The sequence below is a fragment of the Oncorhynchus nerka genome, linkage group LG6 (assembly GCF_034236695.1).
Source record: "Oncorhynchus nerka isolate Pitt River linkage group LG6, Oner_Uvic_2.0, whole genome shotgun sequence".
NCBI lineage: Eukaryota > Metazoa > Chordata > Actinopteri > Salmoniformes > Salmonidae > Oncorhynchus > Oncorhynchus nerka.
In genome coordinates, this window is record NC_088401.1 from 54712842 (window position 1) to 54733303 (window position 20462).

At 45.3% G+C, this 20462-nt stretch overlaps 1 protein-coding gene across 2 annotated transcripts; it reads right to left on the bottom strand.

The window, feature by feature from the left end:
- Positions 1 to 4175: 4175 nt before the first annotated feature.
- Positions 4176 to 20158, bottom strand: LOC115130658 (EGF-containing fibulin-like extracellular matrix protein 2). Of its 2 annotated transcripts, none has more exons than XM_029662008.2 (11): positions 19932 to 20158; positions 8876 to 9084; positions 8496 to 8544; positions 8154 to 8366; positions 7721 to 7843; positions 7180 to 7296; positions 6893 to 7012; positions 6594 to 6713; positions 6285 to 6411; positions 5349 to 5544; positions 4176 to 5064 (listed from the first exon to the last, which is right to left on the bottom strand). In XM_029662008.2, exons 2-11 carry the CDS (start codon positions 8963 to 8965, stop codon positions 4903 to 4905), a joined length of 1317 nt encoding a protein of 438 aa, XP_029517868.1. In that variant the 5' UTR covers positions 8966 to 9084; positions 19932 to 20158; the 3' UTR covers positions 4176 to 4902. The 2 variants fall into 2 exon arrangements, with proteins under 2 accessions (XP_029517868.1, XP_029517869.1); XM_029662009.2 differs by lacking the exon at positions 19932 to 20158 and adding an exon at positions 10396 to 10494.
- Positions 20159 to 20462: the final 304 nt, after the last annotated feature.

Genomic DNA, 20462 nt, shown 5'->3' on the forward strand with positions numbered 1-20462 from the left:
AGCAGTTTATTTCTTTAGCCTGGGAATAGAGCAGGTTATGTCTTTACCCTGGGAACAGAGCAGGTTATGTGAGTTCTAGGAGAAGCCGGTCATGTTGGAGATGTCCTTAGATTGAGTGCTCTATATCTTCCATTAGATGCTTGATTGTGATTGTATTAGGGTTTTTCACAAAATGATGTTTTTTTTTTTTTAAATGAACATTTATTTCACCTAATTTTAATAAAGAGCCCATGTTCAACTTAATAAAAAACACTTTTACCTATTTCAAGAGGTAAAAAAAATGACTAGAGTGCCAAAAACAGTAACAGAATTAACCATAACAGGGGTGACCATTGAATCCCCCCATGAGAGGGGAGATGGAAGCTTGTTGTGTGCAACAGAGATTGGCAGTTGAATGCAAGATTCACAAAAACATTTAAATAGTGAAAACATGTATAGCCTGTCTATCTATGGGTAACAGGGTTGATGTGTTATGCTCGACCCATTCAGTTTTACACCAGAAAAGGGCCTTAAAGAGTAGAACCAGACCTGGTTTTACACTATGATTTGACTATTAGATGTTCAATGTTTGTTTCGAAAAATTAATTATAAAGGAATAGTTTCATCCTATTAAAATGAGAGTTCCGTTCACGTAACAGGGTTGACCTTAATAAAATCAGGGATATGTTCTTGTTTTTTAAAACTTTGTACATATTTGTGTGTGTATCCATAGTGTCTTTAATCACATCTTCAGAAATGACTTTGTCAAAGTAACAAAATACCAATATTGGTCCACAGTTTCTACTTAGAATTGAAATGGGACGTGAAAGGGACACATTCCGTGGAACAACCCATTACTGTCCCATTGACTCCCACCCCCACACCCAGCCCGCCCACGGTGGAAGGCTTACACAGGGAAACATGCTCATACCTTGGTGGAAGTGGCAAAGAGAGGCCCACTGTTCCGCTCCCTACTGCCACCCCAAGCACTCCTCCCCATGTCTGCATACACTCACACACACACTCACAGTCTTATTACTCACACACAAACAAACACCCTCGCACATACAAATGCCCATACACGCCCACCCACACACAACATAGTGCCATCCTTCCCCGTGCCCAGTGTGCGGGCACAGTACAGTCTGATCCCATTTCACTCAGGTCATTTCTGTCTCTCAGTGCCAACAGGAAATGCCATGGGACTTGTACCACTCTGTTCCTCCCCTGTAACCCACACACTCCTCCCACATACATCACTCCCCCCTCCTCCATATCCCGCAACAACATCACGTTGTTAACTCTGATCTGACCACTAAGCCCTCGGCTAAGGCTAACATACTGATGCCATATGTTTTGGAACATCTCATTCCAAAATCATGGGCATTAATATGGAGTCGGTCCCCCTTTGCTGCTGTAACAGCCTCCACTCTTCTGGGAAGACTTTCCACTAGATTCTGGAACATTGCTGCGGGGACTTGCTTCCATTCAGTCACAAGGGCATTAGTGAGGCCGGGTACTGGCGTTGGGCGATTAGGCCTGGCTCCCAGACCGTTATACCTACTCCAGCAAACTTTACAGTTGGCACATTGGGGTAGGTAGCGTTCCCCTGGCATCTGCTAAACCCAGATTCATCTGTCGGACTGCCAGATGGTGAAGCATGATTCATCACTCCAGAGAACACGTTTCCACTGGTCCAGAGTCCAATGGCGACGAGCTTTACACAACTCCAGCTGACGCTTGGCATTACGCATGGTGATCTTAAGCTTGTGAGCAGCTGCTCGGCCATGGAAACCCATTTCATGAAGTTCCCGATGAACAGTTATTGTGCTGATGTTGCTTCCAGAGGCAGTTTGGAACTCTGTAGTGAGTGTTGCAACCGAGGACAGACAATTTTTATGAGCTTCGCGCTTCAGCACTCGGCAGTCCTGTTCTGTGAGCTTGTGTGGCATACCACTTTGCGGCTAAGCCGTTGTTGCTCCTGGACGTTTCCACTTCACAATAACAGCACTTACAGTTGACCAGGGCAGCTCTAGCAGGGCAGAAATTTGTGTGCTCGATTTTATACACCTGTCAGCAACGGGTGTGGCTGAAAAATCTGAATCCGCTCATTTGAAGGGGTGTCCACATACTTGTGTACACTTCACGTTGCCTCTGCATCTCTCAAGCCTAGGAGTTCACTGATAGGGAGAGGGAAGGCAGGTTCAGTAGTCAGGTTACAAAACCAGCAGATTCCATCACCTCGGGTTGTTACTATTCCTGTCTCAGTCTGGGAGAGAGAGCTGTGTGTCACACTGCCCCCTTGTGCCTGTACTGGCTACAGACTTCACCTTCGGCTCCTTGTGTCTGTACTGGCTACAGACTTCACCCTCGGCTCCTTGTGTCTGTACTGGCTACAGACTTCACCCTCGGCTCCTTGTGTCTGTACTGGCTACAGACTTCACCCTCGGCTCCTTGTGTCTGCACTAGCTACAGACTACACCCTCGGCTCCTTGTGTCTGTACTGGCTACAGATTTCACCCTCGGCTCCTTGTGTCTGTACTGGCTACAGACTTCACCCTCGGCTCCTTGTGTCTGTACTGGCTACAGACTACACCCTCGGCTCCTTGTGTCTGTACTGGCTACAGACTTCACCCTTGGCTCCTTGTGGCTGTACTGGCTACAGACTTCACCCTCTGCTCCTTGTGTCTGTACTAGCTACAGACTTCACCCTTGGCTCCTTGTGTTTGTACTGGCTACAGACTTCGCCCTTGGCTCCTTGTGTCTGTACTGGCTACAGACTTCACCCTCGGCTCCTTGTATCTGTGCTAGCTACAGACTACACCCTCGGCTCCTTGTGTCTGTACTGGCTACAGACTTCACCCTCGGCTCCTTGTGTCTGTACTGGCTACAGACTACACCCTCGGCTCCTTGTGTCTGTACTGGCTACAGACTTCACCCTTGGCTCCTTGTGGCTGTACTGGCTACAGACTTCACCCTCTGCTCCTTGTGTCTGTACTAGCTACAGACTTCACCCTTGGCTCCTTGTGTTTGTACTGGCTACAGACTTCGCCCTTGGCTCCTTGTGTCTGTACTGGCTACAGACTTCACCCTCGGCTCCTTGTATCTGTGCTAGCTACAGACTACACCCTCGGCTCCTTGTGTCTGTACTGACTACAGACTTCCCCCTCGGCTCCTTGTGGCTGTACTAGCTACAGACTACACCCTCGGCTCCTTGTGGCTGTACTGGCTACAGACTTCACCCTCGGCTCCTTGTGTCTGTACTAGCTACAGACTACACCCTCGGCTCCTTGTGTCTGTACTGGCTACAGACTTCACCCTCGGCTCCTTGTGTCTGTACTGGCTACAGACTACACCCTCGGCTCCTTGTGGCTGTACTGGCTACAGACTACACCCTCGGCTCCTTGTGGCTGTACTGGCTACAGACTACACCCTCGGCTCCTTGTGTCTGTACTAGCTACAGACTACACCCTTGGCTCCTTGTGGCTGTACTAGCTACAGACTACACCCTCGGCTCCTTGTGGCTGTACTGGTTACAGACTTCACTCTGGGCCTGATTATGTAAGACTGCGTGGCGTATGAGTCATCACCATTGAGCTGAGGATAGAGGGGAGGGGAGGGGTGGGGTGTGTGTGTGTGTGTGTGTGTGTCAAGGTGGAGGCTGGCTGGGCAGAGTGAGCAGCAGCGGAGGCGATGGACGGTGCATTAGGGCTTTCCCCAGTTTTTTTGTGGACTGGAGAAGAATCACTACCCAAGCAATATGGCTTTAGTCACCCAGGGGAGAGGCTGTGGCTGTTCCATCAGTATGCCACTGCAGAGCAGGTCGCCTTGTTATGCCCCACATATTAAGGCTAATGAGTCTTAAGTGAATATTGACCCGTATAATCCATCTGATTTCTCTAGCGAGACCTTCTGCCTTCTCTCATTGTTCAAGAGATCTTTTCCATTCTCTCAGTGGTTGTCACACAAGAAGCCCAGGCATGTTCTGCAGCCACTGGCACTGGAGCACAGTGGACCTGGGGGGATACATTCAGAAAGGTCAACTGGCTACGACCATAGCACGCTGTGGGGGAAATTAGGACATACTGGTTGAAGGAAAAGGAGAAACAGGAGTTGAAGAAGGAGAGAAATGGGACGATATTAAGAAGGGTGACATGGTGAAATAATATGCACAAAAAGCTATGGTTAACACGTGATTTAAATGTATATCGTTTTATTTTGTATCAGCTTTCTGATACAGCTTTCTGTAACGTTACAAAGCTACAAACGGTGTGTGAGTGAGTCAGAGCTTCAGCACCAGGACTAGGTATGATTCAGGAGCGGGATGGATGCGGGAGCGACCGGGCGGATGAAGAGGTTTGATCTGAGTGGTTATTGAGTCGTGTCCATGGATGATAAGGGAAACTGTCATAAAGGAATGGGAACAGCACGAAAACATAGGAGTGAGAATGAGTCTCTTCAAAGCAAGGGAACGACAGAGTCGGGATGAGAATGATTATGATACAATGATAACGTAATACGTTTTTTGGTTCTCTAGATCTTCAATTGGAGGGTGTTTGGTTGGTACTAAAGGTTACTAGGGTAATGGGCAACGTGGAGCGGTTGAGAATGATGCTCTAGGAGGCAGGGAGCAAACATGTACAGTATATCAATACTACTTCGTAGTATTCATATTTATCAGTCATACGTTATTGATGCAGTATTCCTTTTTTATAAAAGTATTTTTATCTCACTCTATCTTAGCTTTCCCAAATGATTGGGATTTGACAGAGTTGTGTGTTACCTTTTACATCATGTTACATTATCTGACTGTTCTGTTTCTGACCCCTTTCAATTCTAGATTGTTCTGTGTTTCCTATTTTTCCTCTCTTGTGTCTATACTGTGTCTCCCCCCCCCCCTCTTTCTGTCTCTCTCCCCTTCCTCTAGAAGGCATGAGGCCCTACGTAGATGGACAGTCGCAGGGCCGAACTGGTCTGGTAGCTCAGGAGGGGATTGACTGACACCATCTCCAGGTCCAATGTGTACTCCAGGGGTCCTGTCACAGCCCGGGCTAAAACCAACATGGCGCTGATGTTGTTGATTTGCTGAGGGAGACACAGAGATGATAGTGAGGTTAGTCAGAGTCAGTCACACTACATTAGGCAGAAAGAGTGGGGGTTTGTTTGACATATTTCTCCTAGTCTTCGAAGTCAAGAAGCTTATCTAAGTGTTGTTAAGATGCAAGGTCTCAAAACTGCAATACAATACGTTTCTAGACCTCCACTGTCATCATAAATTCACTAGTCTATCATCATATATTCACAAAGTTGATGGGAGGGTGACTCAGGCTGGTGCTATACAAGGGTTGTTACACTATATCTGTGCTCACTCTGATGTAGAAGTCTCCGTTGTCGTCTCCAGAGCGGATACGGAAGGTGTTGTAGGCTCCGGGGTAGACGCTGGTGGCCTGGATCTGAAAGATGTCTGAGGGGACGGAGCGTTCCGACGTGATGCTCATGTAGCGGTGGACGATAGAGAAGGGTAGGTCTCGACAGGCTGGCTTGGTCACAGGACAAACACAACGACTAGACACACAGGAGAGAAAAGTAGCCGTTTTTAGTCCTCTCTCTGAGAGACTGTATATGAGTTGTGTGGTAGTGGAAGTCACTTCCTGAAATTTGACATCATGAACTAGACGGCTTAATGATTCACTTTTGATTCCGTTTCATTGAAATTAAAACAGTATATTTGTTCATCAATATTGTATATTTAGTGATGAATATGTCCTCTGAAATGCTCATGCCTCTAGATAAAATGTTCAAAAGAGTAGTTCATAACTCAACCACTAGAGGGGGATGTTGCAATACAGAAGGAGCACTGGCGAACTATCCTCAAACCAAGACGGATTACATACAACTGTATTTGAACAGTGGCCATTTCCCCAAGTCATTTTCTGAAACCTTTTCATAGAGCCAAAACAAGTTGCTGGAAATACACCACTGTCCACACCTGTTATCAATTTAACACTTGTTTCCCTCTTCTAACAGCGTTCTAATTGTACTGGAACACGTTCAACTGAAAAGGGCACAGAATTGGACAGAAATATGGAAAAAGTAATTGGAGCAATCTTAGAAATAATGTGAGCTGTGCTCCATGCAGAGCGAGGCTGATGATATGGACAGAGGTTAATAATGGGGGAAAAGGTGTGTGTGTGTGTGTGTGTGTGTGTGTGTGTGTGTGTGTGTGTGTGTGTGTGTGTGTGTGTGTGTGTGTGTGTGTGTGTGTGTGTGTGTGTGCGAGCGTGTTTTAATAAATGTTCACTCACTTGTCAGTTATTTGGATGTAAGGGTCCTGACAGAGGTTGGTGTCCACACACTGGTAGGCACCGTGGATATTCACACAGGTCTGTCCTGTAGTACACTGGTGCTCTCCGGTCTCACACTCATTTATATCTGGGGGGGGATAGAGAAAAGGTTTGGGAAAGGGAAGGTTAAGAATACAATAGGAGAAGATCTAAATGAATAGAATAGAATCAAGTTGTCCACTAACGAGGACAACGAAAGAACACAGGTACAATTAGCTGACGTTGAAGTGAAAGACGGGCAAAAGGAGAACAGATGGAGAGAGTGCTTACCCTGGCATAGTCGGGTGCCCAGCAGCTGGTAGCCTTCTGGGCACTGACAGGAGAACTTCCCGGGTTCATTGACACACTGGAACTGGCACAGGTAACTGGAGTAGCTGCACTCGTCTATGTCTGCAGAACGCAGGAGGGGGAGAGAGGGGAACAGCGTTTCAGATCATAGCGCAGCTGTTTTAACCAAGGAAACAGACAGAGAGCTTTTAAATAATGCAAGAAAGAAAGAGATGGTTTTTCTTTTCAGATCGTAGCACTGCGATTTTAATGGCACTATAGAGACAGACAGATCCTCTCACCATTGCAGGCGAAGCCGTCAGGCCCCAACTCGTAGCCCTGGTCACAGCGACAGAGGAAGGTACCGTAGGTGTTGTAACACCTCTGCTGACAGGGGGCGCCCATGTCACACTCATTCACATCTGGAAGGAGGAGGAAAGGGAGAAGTCTATCAGTATATACATTCTAACATCAGTCTGGATAGTGTGGGACTCTGTACTTTTGTCTGGTTGTAGCTATTAGTTTTACCATGACTCTGTGTGTATACAGTATGCGGTATTGCATGTGTGCGTGTCTGACCATGCCTCACCAATACAGGAGCGGTTGTTGCCGGCCAGCTGGAAGCCTGGTTCACACTGACAGGAGAAGGAGCCGGGGACGTTGACACAGCGATGCTGACAGTACCTGTACCTGCACTCATCAATATCTAACAGCACAGATGGAAGGAGAGCATTCAGAAACAGACCAACCAGGTTGTTATGGTAAAGGAGAATTTGATCCAAGAACTTGCCTGATTAAATAGAGGTCAAATAACATGCTACAATGACTAAGCTGGACCACAACAATGCAGTGAGACCACAAACAGTGAGTTGGTGTGACTCAGGCCAAGGAGTAGGCTGGTTAGAGAGAGTCCTATGGAGAGTGCTATACATTCTTAGAAAGAATGGTGCTATCTAGAACCTAAAAGGGTTATTTAGCTGTCCCCATAGGAGAACCATTTGAAGAACCCTTTCTGGTTCCAGGTAGAACAATTTCCCCAGAGGGTTCTAGATGGAACCCAAAAGAGTTCCTACGGGGACAGCCGAAGAACCCTTTTATAGAACCCTTTTTAAGAGTATAGTTTGACTTACCAATGCACTCAGTGCCAACCTTACGGTAACCATCAGGACACTGGCAGGTAAAGGCTCCAGGTGTGTTGATGCACTGCTGGCTGGGCTGGCAGTCGTGTTCATCTCTCTCACACTCATTCACATCTGTGTGTGTCATATGGCAATGAAACACACCGTTTTTAAGTAACATAGTAAGTTAATACATTTGATGCACCAACAGCTGAGAATTCCCCACTTTGCTGAATTGTTATTCCTGTCTCATGCATTCCCAATCAACAACAACACCTACCACCCCGACCCCAAGGATAACAGGACAAACAGCTCTTTCACCACTCTCCGTCCCATAAAACTAAGAGCAGCTGTCCTCGTGAAATCTACACATTCCAGTAACAGCTATCCACGTACACACACACACATTATCCCTCCCCTGTCTCATCCTCCAGCCGGTACTCACCCACACAGCTGTCTCCCTGGGGTTCGTAGCCCAGAGGACAGGGGTTGAAGGGCTCTCTGGCGGTGCTCTCCAGGTTGGTCCCAGGCTGGCTGGGGGGGTCCTGGGCTGGGATGACTGAGGCAGAGCGGGGGAGGCACAGGTAGCCCCCGTAGTGGTTGAAGCACTTCATCTCACCCTTACAGGCCTCTGGAATGGTCTCACACTCGTTTATGTCTGACGGGAGAGAGGGAGAGACAGCGAGAGGCTGAAGGAAAAGGACTGAAAGACAGGAGTGGTTTCAAGTTGTAATGCTCTCACTCAGGACACGGACATGGGGACATGAGGATAAGCGAGAGCCTTTACCTTTGCAGTGCTGAGTCTGGGAGTCCCATTGATACCCATCTGTGCATTCCTACAGATAGCAGGAGAGAGAGTCTCATGTACTGTATCATCCAAATAACCTTTCATGTACAGCTATTATATGCACTTTAAATCATGGCTGTCCACTGTCACACCAATAGGATGAGAGGGAGGAGGAGATGATGACACATAGTCATGAGCACAGAGAACAGGTCAGCGGAGGTCAACTGAAAAGAGAAGAGCAGCTGCAGTACAAAAATGGGTCAAATCATCAGTCTGGTACATGGTGGGAGGGGGACGAAAAGATAGCAAGGTAGGAGAGAGGGATTGAGAGAGTGAGAGAACGAGAGTCCTGGTTTGCACGCCGAAATACCCATCCTTACCGTGTAGGTGTCACTTTCTGTAGGTGGCTGTGAAATAGCACTGCGGAGGATCACAGACACACACAGGATGGACACACACACGCCCCGCATGCTCACACGCGTTAACACACACACTGGCACAGCTGGCGGGTCACACAGGTAACGGCGCCTCTGGTCAGGATGAAAGATGCTTCCGACTTGTTGTGGTGCTCAGAGCACTTCAGTGGTATCTGTAGAGAGGGAAAGGGGAGAGAAAGAGAGAAGAAAGAGAAAGAGAGAGAGAGAGAGACAGAGACACACACTCTGGTGACTCATTGACCTGGGTTGAGAACACTTCAGAAAGAGAGAGATAGACTCAACAACCTGAGTGGTAAATCATCCACCTCATAAACTTCTCAAAACACTGAGCTGTGTGTTGACATCTTTTCTAAAGCCAGGCTCAGACACAGAGCAGAAGTCAAGTCAAACAAGTGACATGTGACATTATTTGCTATTCAAACATATTTCCCCCTGAATCCACGCCAGTATTATGGAGAGGAAGTACGTCTCCCCCTGCTGGTGAAAGATAAATATAAGGATGTACTCCATCCATCAGCTAAAAATAAAGAAAAGTCAACAGCAAGGAAATGCTTTCATTATAGCTCTCCACACACAGCCATCTATTTCCCTAGACAGCCCCACTGTAACTGGGACTAGGAATACACACACACACACACACACACAGGCTGAACCTGCAGTATATCAGAGTGGGCCACTAAACACAGTAACCCTGTAAGAGGTCCAAAATCTCAGGGTATTATCTGTCAATTTCAAGACATTACTTTCCGTTCTCCCAGATGCCGCAGGCTCTCAGACAGGTATCTGCTCTGTTCATCCATCTACATCACTGTTACTAGTACCACATAATCCATTGTTGTCTTTATCTGAGCCTGGCTTCATTCATCATCATGGCTAGTGTTATTAATCACTGAAGTACTGCATATGGAGGTGGAGAAGTATACAGACAGGGCTTTGCTGCCTATTTCAGGAGAACTCAACCATCCTCCATGTAATGTTCTTGGCACGAGGAAGCACAGCTGTTTAAGTAGAACATGTACCTAGACAAATAAATCCTCAATTCCAGCTCCCCATTTCTGAGTAACCGTTGTTCGTGCAAAACTGTCAGCAGAGGCTCCAGACAGAATAGATGAAGAGGAAAGTTGTAATCACTGCTTTCTTTGTACGTGTACACACACACATGCACGCTCGCACACTTTAAATATTTTATTGAATCCACCAATCACATTACATCACAAAGGACCCATTTCAAGAGTCACTCACGTGAAGAAAAAGAGCTTCTCCTCCACACAGCTAGGTGGCCCATAACTGCCGAAACAGAGAAGTACCTAGCCACATCTACTGTACATGCACACACCTACACACACACAAACCTCATGCCGAGTGTGTTGCCTATTATGCTAATTAACAAAAAAGAAGCCACAGAGTGACGTGCGTGCCACACATAAATACTGTCTTACATCACACTCCAAATGTAGCCTTACCTTCGCTCTGAAGCACCAAAACCAAGAGCAGATGTTCCACTAAGTTCCCAGGACAAGTACCCACTCAGTATACACAATGCACTTACAAAAGTCTTATAGTGGGCCTTGCATCATATCATCTTCAATAGGTCTGCATCATAAGCAGGAGGACACTTATATACAGCCCCGATATGAGGACACGTCAGAATCCTTGTGTAGACACTGTGGTACTCTTACAGCCAGGGCGGGGGGATCTTTATCTAAAACCACCAAAAAACAAAAACTGTCCGCCCGAGTCCACTCAGTCACCCAGGACTGTGGGCAGCAGGGAGACGTGGGTATGTACTGCCCCGCCACCGCTGACCAGTGAGCACCAAGTGGTGTTTGGACCTCTGGAATGCCCGTGGCAAGGATGTGGGCTGCAGTTCCCAGTAGGGATACCCTACTATCAGTGTTTCCCAGAGTATCAGGTTCTGGGAAAGCCCCCCATGGTTCATGTAGGACAGCTGCTGCCAACCCTACAGCCTCTGGTCTCTGAGTGGGCGGATGGTTCGTCACTCTGACAGCCCTCCACAGGTCAACCACTGGTCTGTTCATTGTTTGTGGTTCTGGTAAAGACAAGCGTTGTTGAAGAAATATATGATTTCCTTGACTCCAGTCATACAACTGGAATTACAGTTGTATGACTAAAGGAAAATGGGTGGCGTGAAAAACTTGCCATTTAACAGAAGTGTAGAACCACATAGTTTAACATTTTTCACAGAAATATATATATATATAAAGTTGAAGTCGGAAGTTTACATACACCTTAGCCAAATACATTTAAACTCAGCTTTTCACAATTCCTGACATCGAATCCTTGTAAAAATTCCCTGTCTTTGGTCAGTTAGGATCACCACTTCATTTTAAGAATGTGAAATGTCAGAATAATAGTAGATAGAAGGATTTATTTCAGCTTTTATTTCTTTCATCACATTCCCAGTGGGTCAGAAGTTTACATACACTCAATTAGTATTTGGTAGCATTGCCTTTAAATTGTTTAACTTGGGTCAAACGTTTCAGGTAGCCTTCCACAAGCTTCCCACAATAAGTTGGGTGAATTTTGGCCCATTCCTCCTGACAGAGCTGGTGTAACTGAGTCAGGTTTGTAGGCCTCCTTGCTTGCACACACTTTTTCAGTTCTGCCCACACATTTTCTATATGATTCAGGTCAGGGCTTTGTGATGGCCACTCCAATAACGTGGCTTTGTTGTCCTTAAGCCATTTTGCCACAACTTTGGAAGTATGCTTGATCATTGTCCACTTGGAAGACCCATTTGCAACCAAGCTTTAACTTCCTGACTGATGTCTTGAGATGTTGCTTCAAAATATCCACATAATATTCCTCCCTCATGATGCCATCTATTTTGTGAAGTCCCGCCTGCAGCAAAGCACCCCCACAACATGATGCTGCCACCCCCGTGCTTCACGGTTATGATGGTGTTCTTCGGTTTGCAAGCCTCCCCCTTTTTCCTCCAAACATAAGAATTGTCATTATGGCCAAACAGTTATATTTTTGTTTCATCAGACCAGAGTACATTTCTCCAAAAAGTAGAATCTTTGTTCCCATGAGCAGTTGCAAACCGTAGTCTGGCTTTTTTATGGCAGTTTTGGAGCAGTAGCTTCTTCCTTTGCTGAGTGGCCTTTCAGGTCATGTCGATATAGGACTCGTTTTACTGTGGATATAGATACTTTTGTACCTGTTTCCTCCAGCATCTTCACAAGGTCCTTTGCTGTTGTTATATGGTGGTTTTCACTTTTCGCAACACAACACAGTACGTTCATCTCTAGGAGACAGAACGCGTCTCCTTCCTGAGCGGTTTGACGGTTGCGTGGTCCCATGGTGTTTATAGTTGCGACTATTGTTTGTACAGATGAACGTGGTACCTTCAGGCATTTGGAAATGGCTCCCAAGGATGAACCAGACTTCTGGAGGTCTACATATTTTTTTCTGAGGTCTTGGCTGATTTATTTTGATTTTCCCATGATGTCAATCAAAGAGGCACTGAGTTTGAAGGCAGGCCTTGAAATACATCCACAGTTACACCTCCAATTAACTCAAAGGATGTCAATTAGCCTATAAGAAGCTTCTAAAGCCATGACATAATTTTCGGGAATTTTCCTAGCTGTTTAAATGCACAGTCAACTTAGTGTATGTAAACTTCTGATCCACTGGAATTGTGATGCAATTTCTTTGCATTTTAATATGTTTGAGCCAATCAGTTGTGTTGTGACAAGTTAGTTGTGGTATACAGAAGATAGCCCTATTTGGTAAAAGACCAAGTCCATATTATGGCAAAAACAGCTCAAATAAGCAAAGAGAAACGACAATCCATCATTACCTTAAGACATGAAGGTCAGTCAATGCGGAAAAATTCAAGAACCTCGAAGTGCAGTCGCAAAAATATTCAAGCGCGATGATTAAACTTGCTCTCATGAGGACCGCCACAGGAAAGGAAGACCCAGAGTTCCTCTGCCGCAGAGGACAAGTTTATTAGCGTTACCAGCCTCAGAAATTGCAGCCCAAATAAATGCTAAGAAGAGACTTGCTTTGGGCCAAGAAACACGAGCAATGGACATTAGACCGGTGGAAATCTATCCTTTGGTCTGATGGGTCTAAATTTGAGGATTTTGGTTCTAACTGCCGGGTTTTTGTGAGACGCCGAGTGGGTGAACGGATGATCTCCACGTGTGTAGTTCCCACCGTGAAGCATGGAGGAGGCGGTGTGATGTGCTTTGCTGGTCACACTGTCATTGATTTAATTAGAATTCAATGCACAATTAACCAGCATGGCTAGCAATACGCCATCCAATCTGGTTTGCGCTTAGTGGGACTATCATTTATTTTACAACTGGACAATGATCCAACACACCTCCAGGCTGTGTAGGTGGCTATTTGGCCAAGAAGGAGAGTGATGTATTGCTGTATCAGATGACCTGGCCTCCACAATCATCCGTCCTCAACCCAATTGAGATGGTTTGGGATGAGTTGGACCGCAGAGTGAAGGAAAAGCAGCCAACAAGTGCTCAGCATATGTGCAAACTCCTTGAAGACTGTTGGAAAAGCATTCCAAGTGAACCTGGTTGAGAAAATGCCATGGGTGTGCAAAGCTGTCATCAAGGCAAAGGATGGCTAATTTTGATTCATCTAAAATATAAAACATAAAAAATAACACTTTTTTGATTACTACATGATTCCATATGTGTTATTTCATCGTTGTAATGTCTTCACTATTATTCCACAATGTAGAAAATAGTAAAAATAAAGAAAAACCCTTGAATGAGTAGGTGTGTCCAAACTTTTGACTGGTACTGTGTATACACTACCGTTCAAAAGTTTGGGGTCACTTAGAAATGTCCTTGTTTTTGAAAGAAGAGCACATTTTTTGCCCATTAAAATAACATCAAATTGATCAGAAATAAAGTGTAGACATTGTTAATGTTGTAAATGACTGTTGTTTCTGGAAACGGCAGATTTTTTATGAAATATCTAATTAGGCGTACAGAGGCCCATTATCACCAACCATCACTGTGTTCCAATGGCACGTTGTGTTAGCTAATCCAGGTTTACCATTTTAAAAGGCTAATTGATCATTAGAAAATTATTTAGCAATTATGTTAGCACAGCTGGAAACTGTTGTGCTATTTAAAGAAGCAATAAAACTGTCCTTCTTCAGACTAGTTGAGTATCTGGAGCATCAGCATTTGTGGGTTTGATTACAGGCTCAAAATGGCCAGAAACAAAGACCTTTCTTCTGAAACTCGTCAGTCTATTCTTGTTCTGAGAAATGAAGGCTATTCCATGCGAGAAATTGCCAAGAAACTGAAGATCTCGTTCAACACTGTGTACTATTCCCTTCACAGTATAGCGCAAACTGGCTCTAACCAGAATAGAAAGAGGAGTGGGAGACCCCTGTGCACAACTGAGCAAGAGGACAAGTACATTATAGTGTTAAATTTGAGAAACAGATACCTCACAAATTCTCAACTGGCAGCTTCATTAAATAATACCCGCAAAACACCAGTCTCAACGCCAACATTGAAGAGGCGACTCCGGGATGCCGGCCTTCTAGGCAGAGTAGCAAAGAAAAAGCCAAATCTCAGACTTGCCCATCTTAATATTTTATTTTTATTGGCCAAAGAACACATACACTGGACAGAGGAACTCTGCCTAGAAGGCTAGCATCCCGGAGGAGTCGCCTCTTCACTGTTGAAGCCAATCGGGTGATTGTAGAGGCCAGGTCATCTGAGGCAGCACTCCAACACTCTCCTTCTTGGTCAAATAGCCTGTACACAGCCTGGAGGTGTGTTGGGTCATTGTCCTGTTGAAATACAAATGATAGTCCCACTAAGCGCAAACCAGATGGGATGGCGCATCGCTGCATAATGATGTGGTAGCTATGCAGGTTAAGTGTGCCTTGCATTCTAAATAAATCAAAGACAGTGTCACCAGCAAAACACTCCAACACCCTCACACCTCATCCTCCATGCTTCACGGTGGGAACCACACATGCGGAGATCATCCGTTCACCTACTATGCGTCTCACAAAGACACGGCGGTTGGAACCAAAAGACAGATTTCCACCGGCCTAATGTCCAATGCTCGCGTTTCTTGGCCCAAGCAAGTCTCTTCTTCTTATTGGTGTCCTTTAGTATTGGTTTCTTTGCAGCAATTCGACCATGAAGGCCTGATTCACACAGTCTCCTCTGAACAGTTGATTTTGCAAAGTGTCTGTTACTTGAACTCTGTGAAGCATTTATTTTGGCTGCAATTTTTAAGACTGGTAACTCTAATGAACTTGTCCTCTGCAGCAGAAGTAACTCTCAGTCTTCCTTTCCTGTGGTGGTCCACATGAGAAACAATTTCATCATAGCGCTTGATGGTTTTTGCAACTGCACTTGAAGAAACTTTCAAAGTTCTTGACATTTTCTGCATTGGCTGACCTTCATGTCTTAACATCATTTCTCTTTGCTTATTTGAGCCATAAAATGGACTTGGTCTTTTACCAAATAGGGCTATCTTCTGTATACCACCCCTAACTTGTCACAACACAACTGATTGGCTCAAATCAATCAATCAATCAAATTAATTTATAAAGCCCTTATTACATCAGCTGATGTCACAAAGTGCTGTACAGAAACCCAGCCCAAAACTCCAAACAGCAAGCAACGCAGGTGTAGAAGCATGAACCTTTACAGGATCGGTGTCACCCCGCGGGATGGTTGAGCTAACGTAGGCTAATGTGATTAGCATGAGGTTGTAAGTAACAAGAACATTTCCCAGGACATAGATAAATCTGATATGGGCAGAAAGCTTAAATTCTTGTTAATCTAACTGCACTGTCTAATTTACAGTAGCTATACCATGCTATTGTTTGAGGAGAGTGCACAGTTATGAAACAAATGTATCAATAAACAAAATGTATCAATAAACTAATTAGGCACATTTGGGCAGACTTGACACAACATTTTGAACAGAAATGCAATGGTTCATCGAATCAGTCTAAAACTTTGCACATACACTGCTCCCATCTAGTGTCCAAAATCGACATTGCGCCTAACATGAAATAGTACATTGTGACCGAACAAAAAATAAGAAAGAAACACATTTTTTTCTTTGTTTGACCTTTTACCAAATCTAATGTGATACATTATCCAACATTAGTTTATTTTCACAAACTTCAAAGTGTTTCCTTTCAAATGGTATCAAGAATATGCATATCCTTGCTTCAGGTCCTGAGCTACAGGCAGTTAGATTTGGGTATGTCATTTTAAGGGAAAACTGGGAAAAAAAGTTTGTGATCATTACGAAGGAAAGAAATTCCACAACTTAACTTTTCACAGGGCACACCTGTTAATTGAAATGCATGAAGCTGGTTGAGAGAATGCCAAGAGTGTGCAAAGCTGTCATCAAGGCAAAGGGTGGCTACTTTGAAGAATCTCAAATATAACAAAATATATTTGATTTGCTGAACACATGATTCCATTTGTGTTATTTCATAGTTTTGATGTCTTCACTATTATACTACAATGTAGAAAATAGTAAAAAATAAAATAAAATGTTTTAAAAAACCTTGAATGAATAGGTGTGTCCAAACCTTTGACTGGTACTGTGTATATATATATATATATATATATATATACACAGTGCCTTCGGAAAGTATTCAGACCCCTTTACTTTTTCCACATTTTGTTACAGCCTTATTCTAAAATTGATTAACTGGTTTATTTTCCCTCATCAATCTACACAAAATACCCCACAATGACAAAGCAAAAACAGGTTTTTAGAAATATTGGCTAATTTATTATAAATAAAAAAACTTAAATATTACATTTACATAAGTATTCAGACCCTTTAGTCAGTACTTTGTTGAAGCATCTTTGTCAGTAATTACAGCCTCGAGTCTTCTTGGGTATGACGCTACAAGCCTGGCACCCCTGTATTTGGGGAGTTTCTCCCATTCTTCTCTACAGATCCTCTCAAGCTCTCAGGTTGGATGGGGAGCATCGCTGCACAGCTATTTTCAGGTCTCTCCAGAGATGTTCAATCGGGTTTAACTCCGGGCTCTGGCTTGGCCACTCAAGGACATTCAGAGACTTGTCCCGAAGCCACTCCTGCGTTGTCTTGGCTGTGTGCTAAGGGTCGTTGTCCTGTTGTAGGTGAACCTTCGCCCCAGTCTGAGGTCCTGAGCCCTCTGGAGCAGGTTTTCATCAAGGATCTCTCTGTACTTTGCGCCTTCCACTGTCCATTGCGCCTGCCACTGAAAAACATCCCCACAGCATGATTCTTCAACCACCATTCTCCACTGTAGGGATGGTGCCAGGTTCCTCCACAGCATGATTCTTCAACCACCATTCTCCACTGTAGGGATGGTGCCAGGTTCCTCCACAGCATGATTCTTCAACCACCATTCTCCACTGTAGGGATGGTGCCAGGTTCCTCCACAGCATGATTCTTCAACCACCATTCTCCACTGTAGGGATGGTGCCAGGTTCCTCCACAGCATGATTCTTCAACCACCATTCTCCACTGTAGGGATGGTGCCAGGTTCCTCCACAGCATGATTCTTCAACCACCATGCTCCACTGTAGGGATGGTGCCAGGTTCCTCCAGACGTTACGCTTGGCATTCAGGCCAAATAGTTCAATCTTGATATCATCAGACCAGAGAATGTTGTTTCTCATAGTCTGAGAGTCTTTATTTGCCTTTTGGCAAACTCCAAGCAGGCTGTCATGTGCCTTTTACTAGGAGTGGCTTCCGCCTGGCCACTCTATCATAAAGTCCTAATTAGTTCAGTCCTGCAGAGATGGCGGTCCTTCTGAAAGGTTATCCCATCTCCACAGAGGAACTCTAGAGCCCTGTCAGAGTGACCATCGGGTTCTTGGTCACATCCCTGACCAACGCCCTTAACCTCCGATTACGCAGTTTGCCAGGACGGCCAGCTCTAGGAAGAGTCTTGGTGGTTCCAAACTTCTTCCATCTAATAATGATGGAGGCCACTTCGTTCTTGGGGACCTTCAACACTGCAGACATTTCTTGGTACCCTTCACCAGATCTGTGTCTCGACACAATCCTGTTTCGGAGCTCTACGGACAACTCCTTCAACCTCATGGCTTGGTTTTTGCTCTGACATGCACTGTCAACTGTGGGACCTTATATAGACAGGTGTGTGCCTTTCCAAATCATGTAAAATCAATTGAATTTATCACAGGTGGACTCCAATCAAGTTGTAGAAACATCACAATGATGATCAATGGAAACAGGATGCACCTGAGCTCAATTTCGAGTCTCATAGCAAAGGGTCTGAATTCTTATGTAAAATAAGATATTTCTGTTTAAACATGTTTTCTCTTTGTCATTATGAGTGATTGTGTGTAGCTTGCTGAGGATTTTTTTTGTATTTAATACATTTTAGAATAAGGCAGTAATGTAAAAAATGTGTGGAAAAAGTCAAGGGGTCTGGAAACTTTACTTGGTTTGAACAAGGAATTCAACTTCTCTTGGGGGACAATGTGATGTCTTTAATTGGCCCAGGTGCTTACTTATGTTACTGGCATCAGTAGTATGTTAACTCGTGCAACAGGAGGCATCACTCTCCCTGAATCCACACCATCAGCAGAATGACTAAGCAAAATATCCACAGGGTCAAAAAGAAATGACCTCATGGGGACTAGGCAAAACACACAGCCAGACCACACACACAGTTATACACACATACAACTACATCTACACACACACCGGTGGGAGAGCCAACCAGAGATGGTCCTTTCTTGAGATGTGCATACTGTACATAGCCAGCTTTGTTCTGTTCTGCTCAGTAGCGCATGGATTTGCTCTCTCCCTAACATGGTGGCCCGGTGGGCTCAAGTTGTGCTCTGCTCCCCTCGCTGCACTGAACCTGCCACCCAGAGGCCAGAACTTCTTACATGTGATACCACTGAACTCCTGTGATGGGAGATTTCTCTCACATTGCCGGACAGTAGCTCTGCAGAAAAACACATAACAGTTCCCTATGCAGTTAGCCTGTTGTCCCATTAGCACAGGGCGGCAGTCTGCTGGGGAGTACATTGCTGTAGTAAATGGATGAGGTGAGGCGTGCCGAGGGCAGGAGATAATGGACACAGGGTGGGTCAGAGGGGGGAGTTTGGTCCTCTGGGGTGCAACTCTCTGACCCTCCTTGGCATGCTTCTGCGCTTTCCCCTGAATCACTGTAGTCATTCCAGCCTCATGCAGGCCTATGAACGGACTATTCTTTCTGTCAAATGTTAGTTATTAAGAGTATATAAACAAAGCGATAAAATGGGGCCCTGCTCTGCACAGAAGTGGTACATATGTAACGGAGTGGGAAGGCAGTGTCTTGCACTGTGATGGTGTGTGTATATAGGAGTGAGAGTGTATACAGGGTGTGTTTAGTGCACCTGTCTCTCTAGTTTGATGTGGATGTCTTGGTGTGACCATATGGTACAGAAGGCCTGGCTGCTCTTCCTCACACTAATGGAAGACTTTCCAACAAACAAATCCTGAACTTAAGGTTCTCTTAACTGACCATGTTGTCTGGCAGGATTTGTCATGCAAAAGGTTCGCAGGGGATATTAATAGACTTTGCGATTGTGACATTAAATAGTTGTGAAATAGTAGTTGGATCTGTAAGAGAGTTTTGTAATACATTTCCATTAACAAATACACCTACTATATTACACATGCTCTCTGTCCCTCCCTCCCTCCCTCCCACTCCCTCTCTAACACACACACATACACAAGCGCAGGGCCTTGCCACCTCAGCTCTTGTAAGGGTTGAACTGCAGCTGTGGAGGTTGAGAGGAGAGAATGGTTTAACTGTGACGTGTCCACCCCCTCCAGGAGCAAACAGAGGGTCAGAGGCATTACACACTTTTTTTCCCTTTTCTTTGTGACACACACACTTGGTTACTCACTCGCAAACACTCTCGTAGACACCCCCCCCCCATCGCTCTTTCAAACCTGCACACACTGTCATTGTAAAACATGGTGAACTCACAGACAAGTCTTCTTTCCTGTGTGAAATCTTCTTCTTCTTGCTATCTTCAGGTCCCTAGTTTGTGTCCCTGTTGCTCTGTGCTCGATGTGCTGTTCTAGTCCGCTGCTGGTGGTGGTCCCTGGTGTGTTGTGAGCATGAAGAGCTGAAGTGGTCCTTCTGTCTGTCCTGCTCCTGCCTCTATGGCCCTGAGAGAGTGAGTGGGGAGATCGACAGCTGGAGCAGCTGAATGCATGCAGGGGAGGGAGAGAGAAAAAGAGAGAGGGAGAGAGGAGAGAAGGACAGCCCATTTCTACCCCCACTCTGGCCCCCTGCACTGCCATCCTCCACCCTCCCACCGACCCCCCTCTCTGACCCCCCAGGATGCAAATTCCTGGTCTGCGGCCCAAATTCCAAATCTGTCCAAATCACAGGCGGAACAACAACTTGCATAGATTCACACACATACTCCCACCTCCCCCCTGTGCCCCCACTCACTGGTCACGCAACACACCTGGTTTCATTTCAAATCACCCTCCACAGCTTCACAACTCA

Coding starts and splice junctions, on each gene's coding strand:
- LOC115130658 (XM_029662008.2), bottom strand. CDS start 8,965: ATGCGGGGCGTGTGTGTGTCCATCCTGTGTGTGTCTGTGATCCTCCGC. Junction 6,714..6,892: donor TGACGGCTTCGCCTGCAATG/GTGAGAGGATCT, acceptor TGCGTTCTGCAG/ACATAGACGAGTGCAGCTAC. Junction 5,545..6,284: donor TACATCCAAATAACTGACAA/GTGAGTGAACAT, acceptor CTGTGTGTCTAG/TCGTTGTGTTTGTCCTGTGA.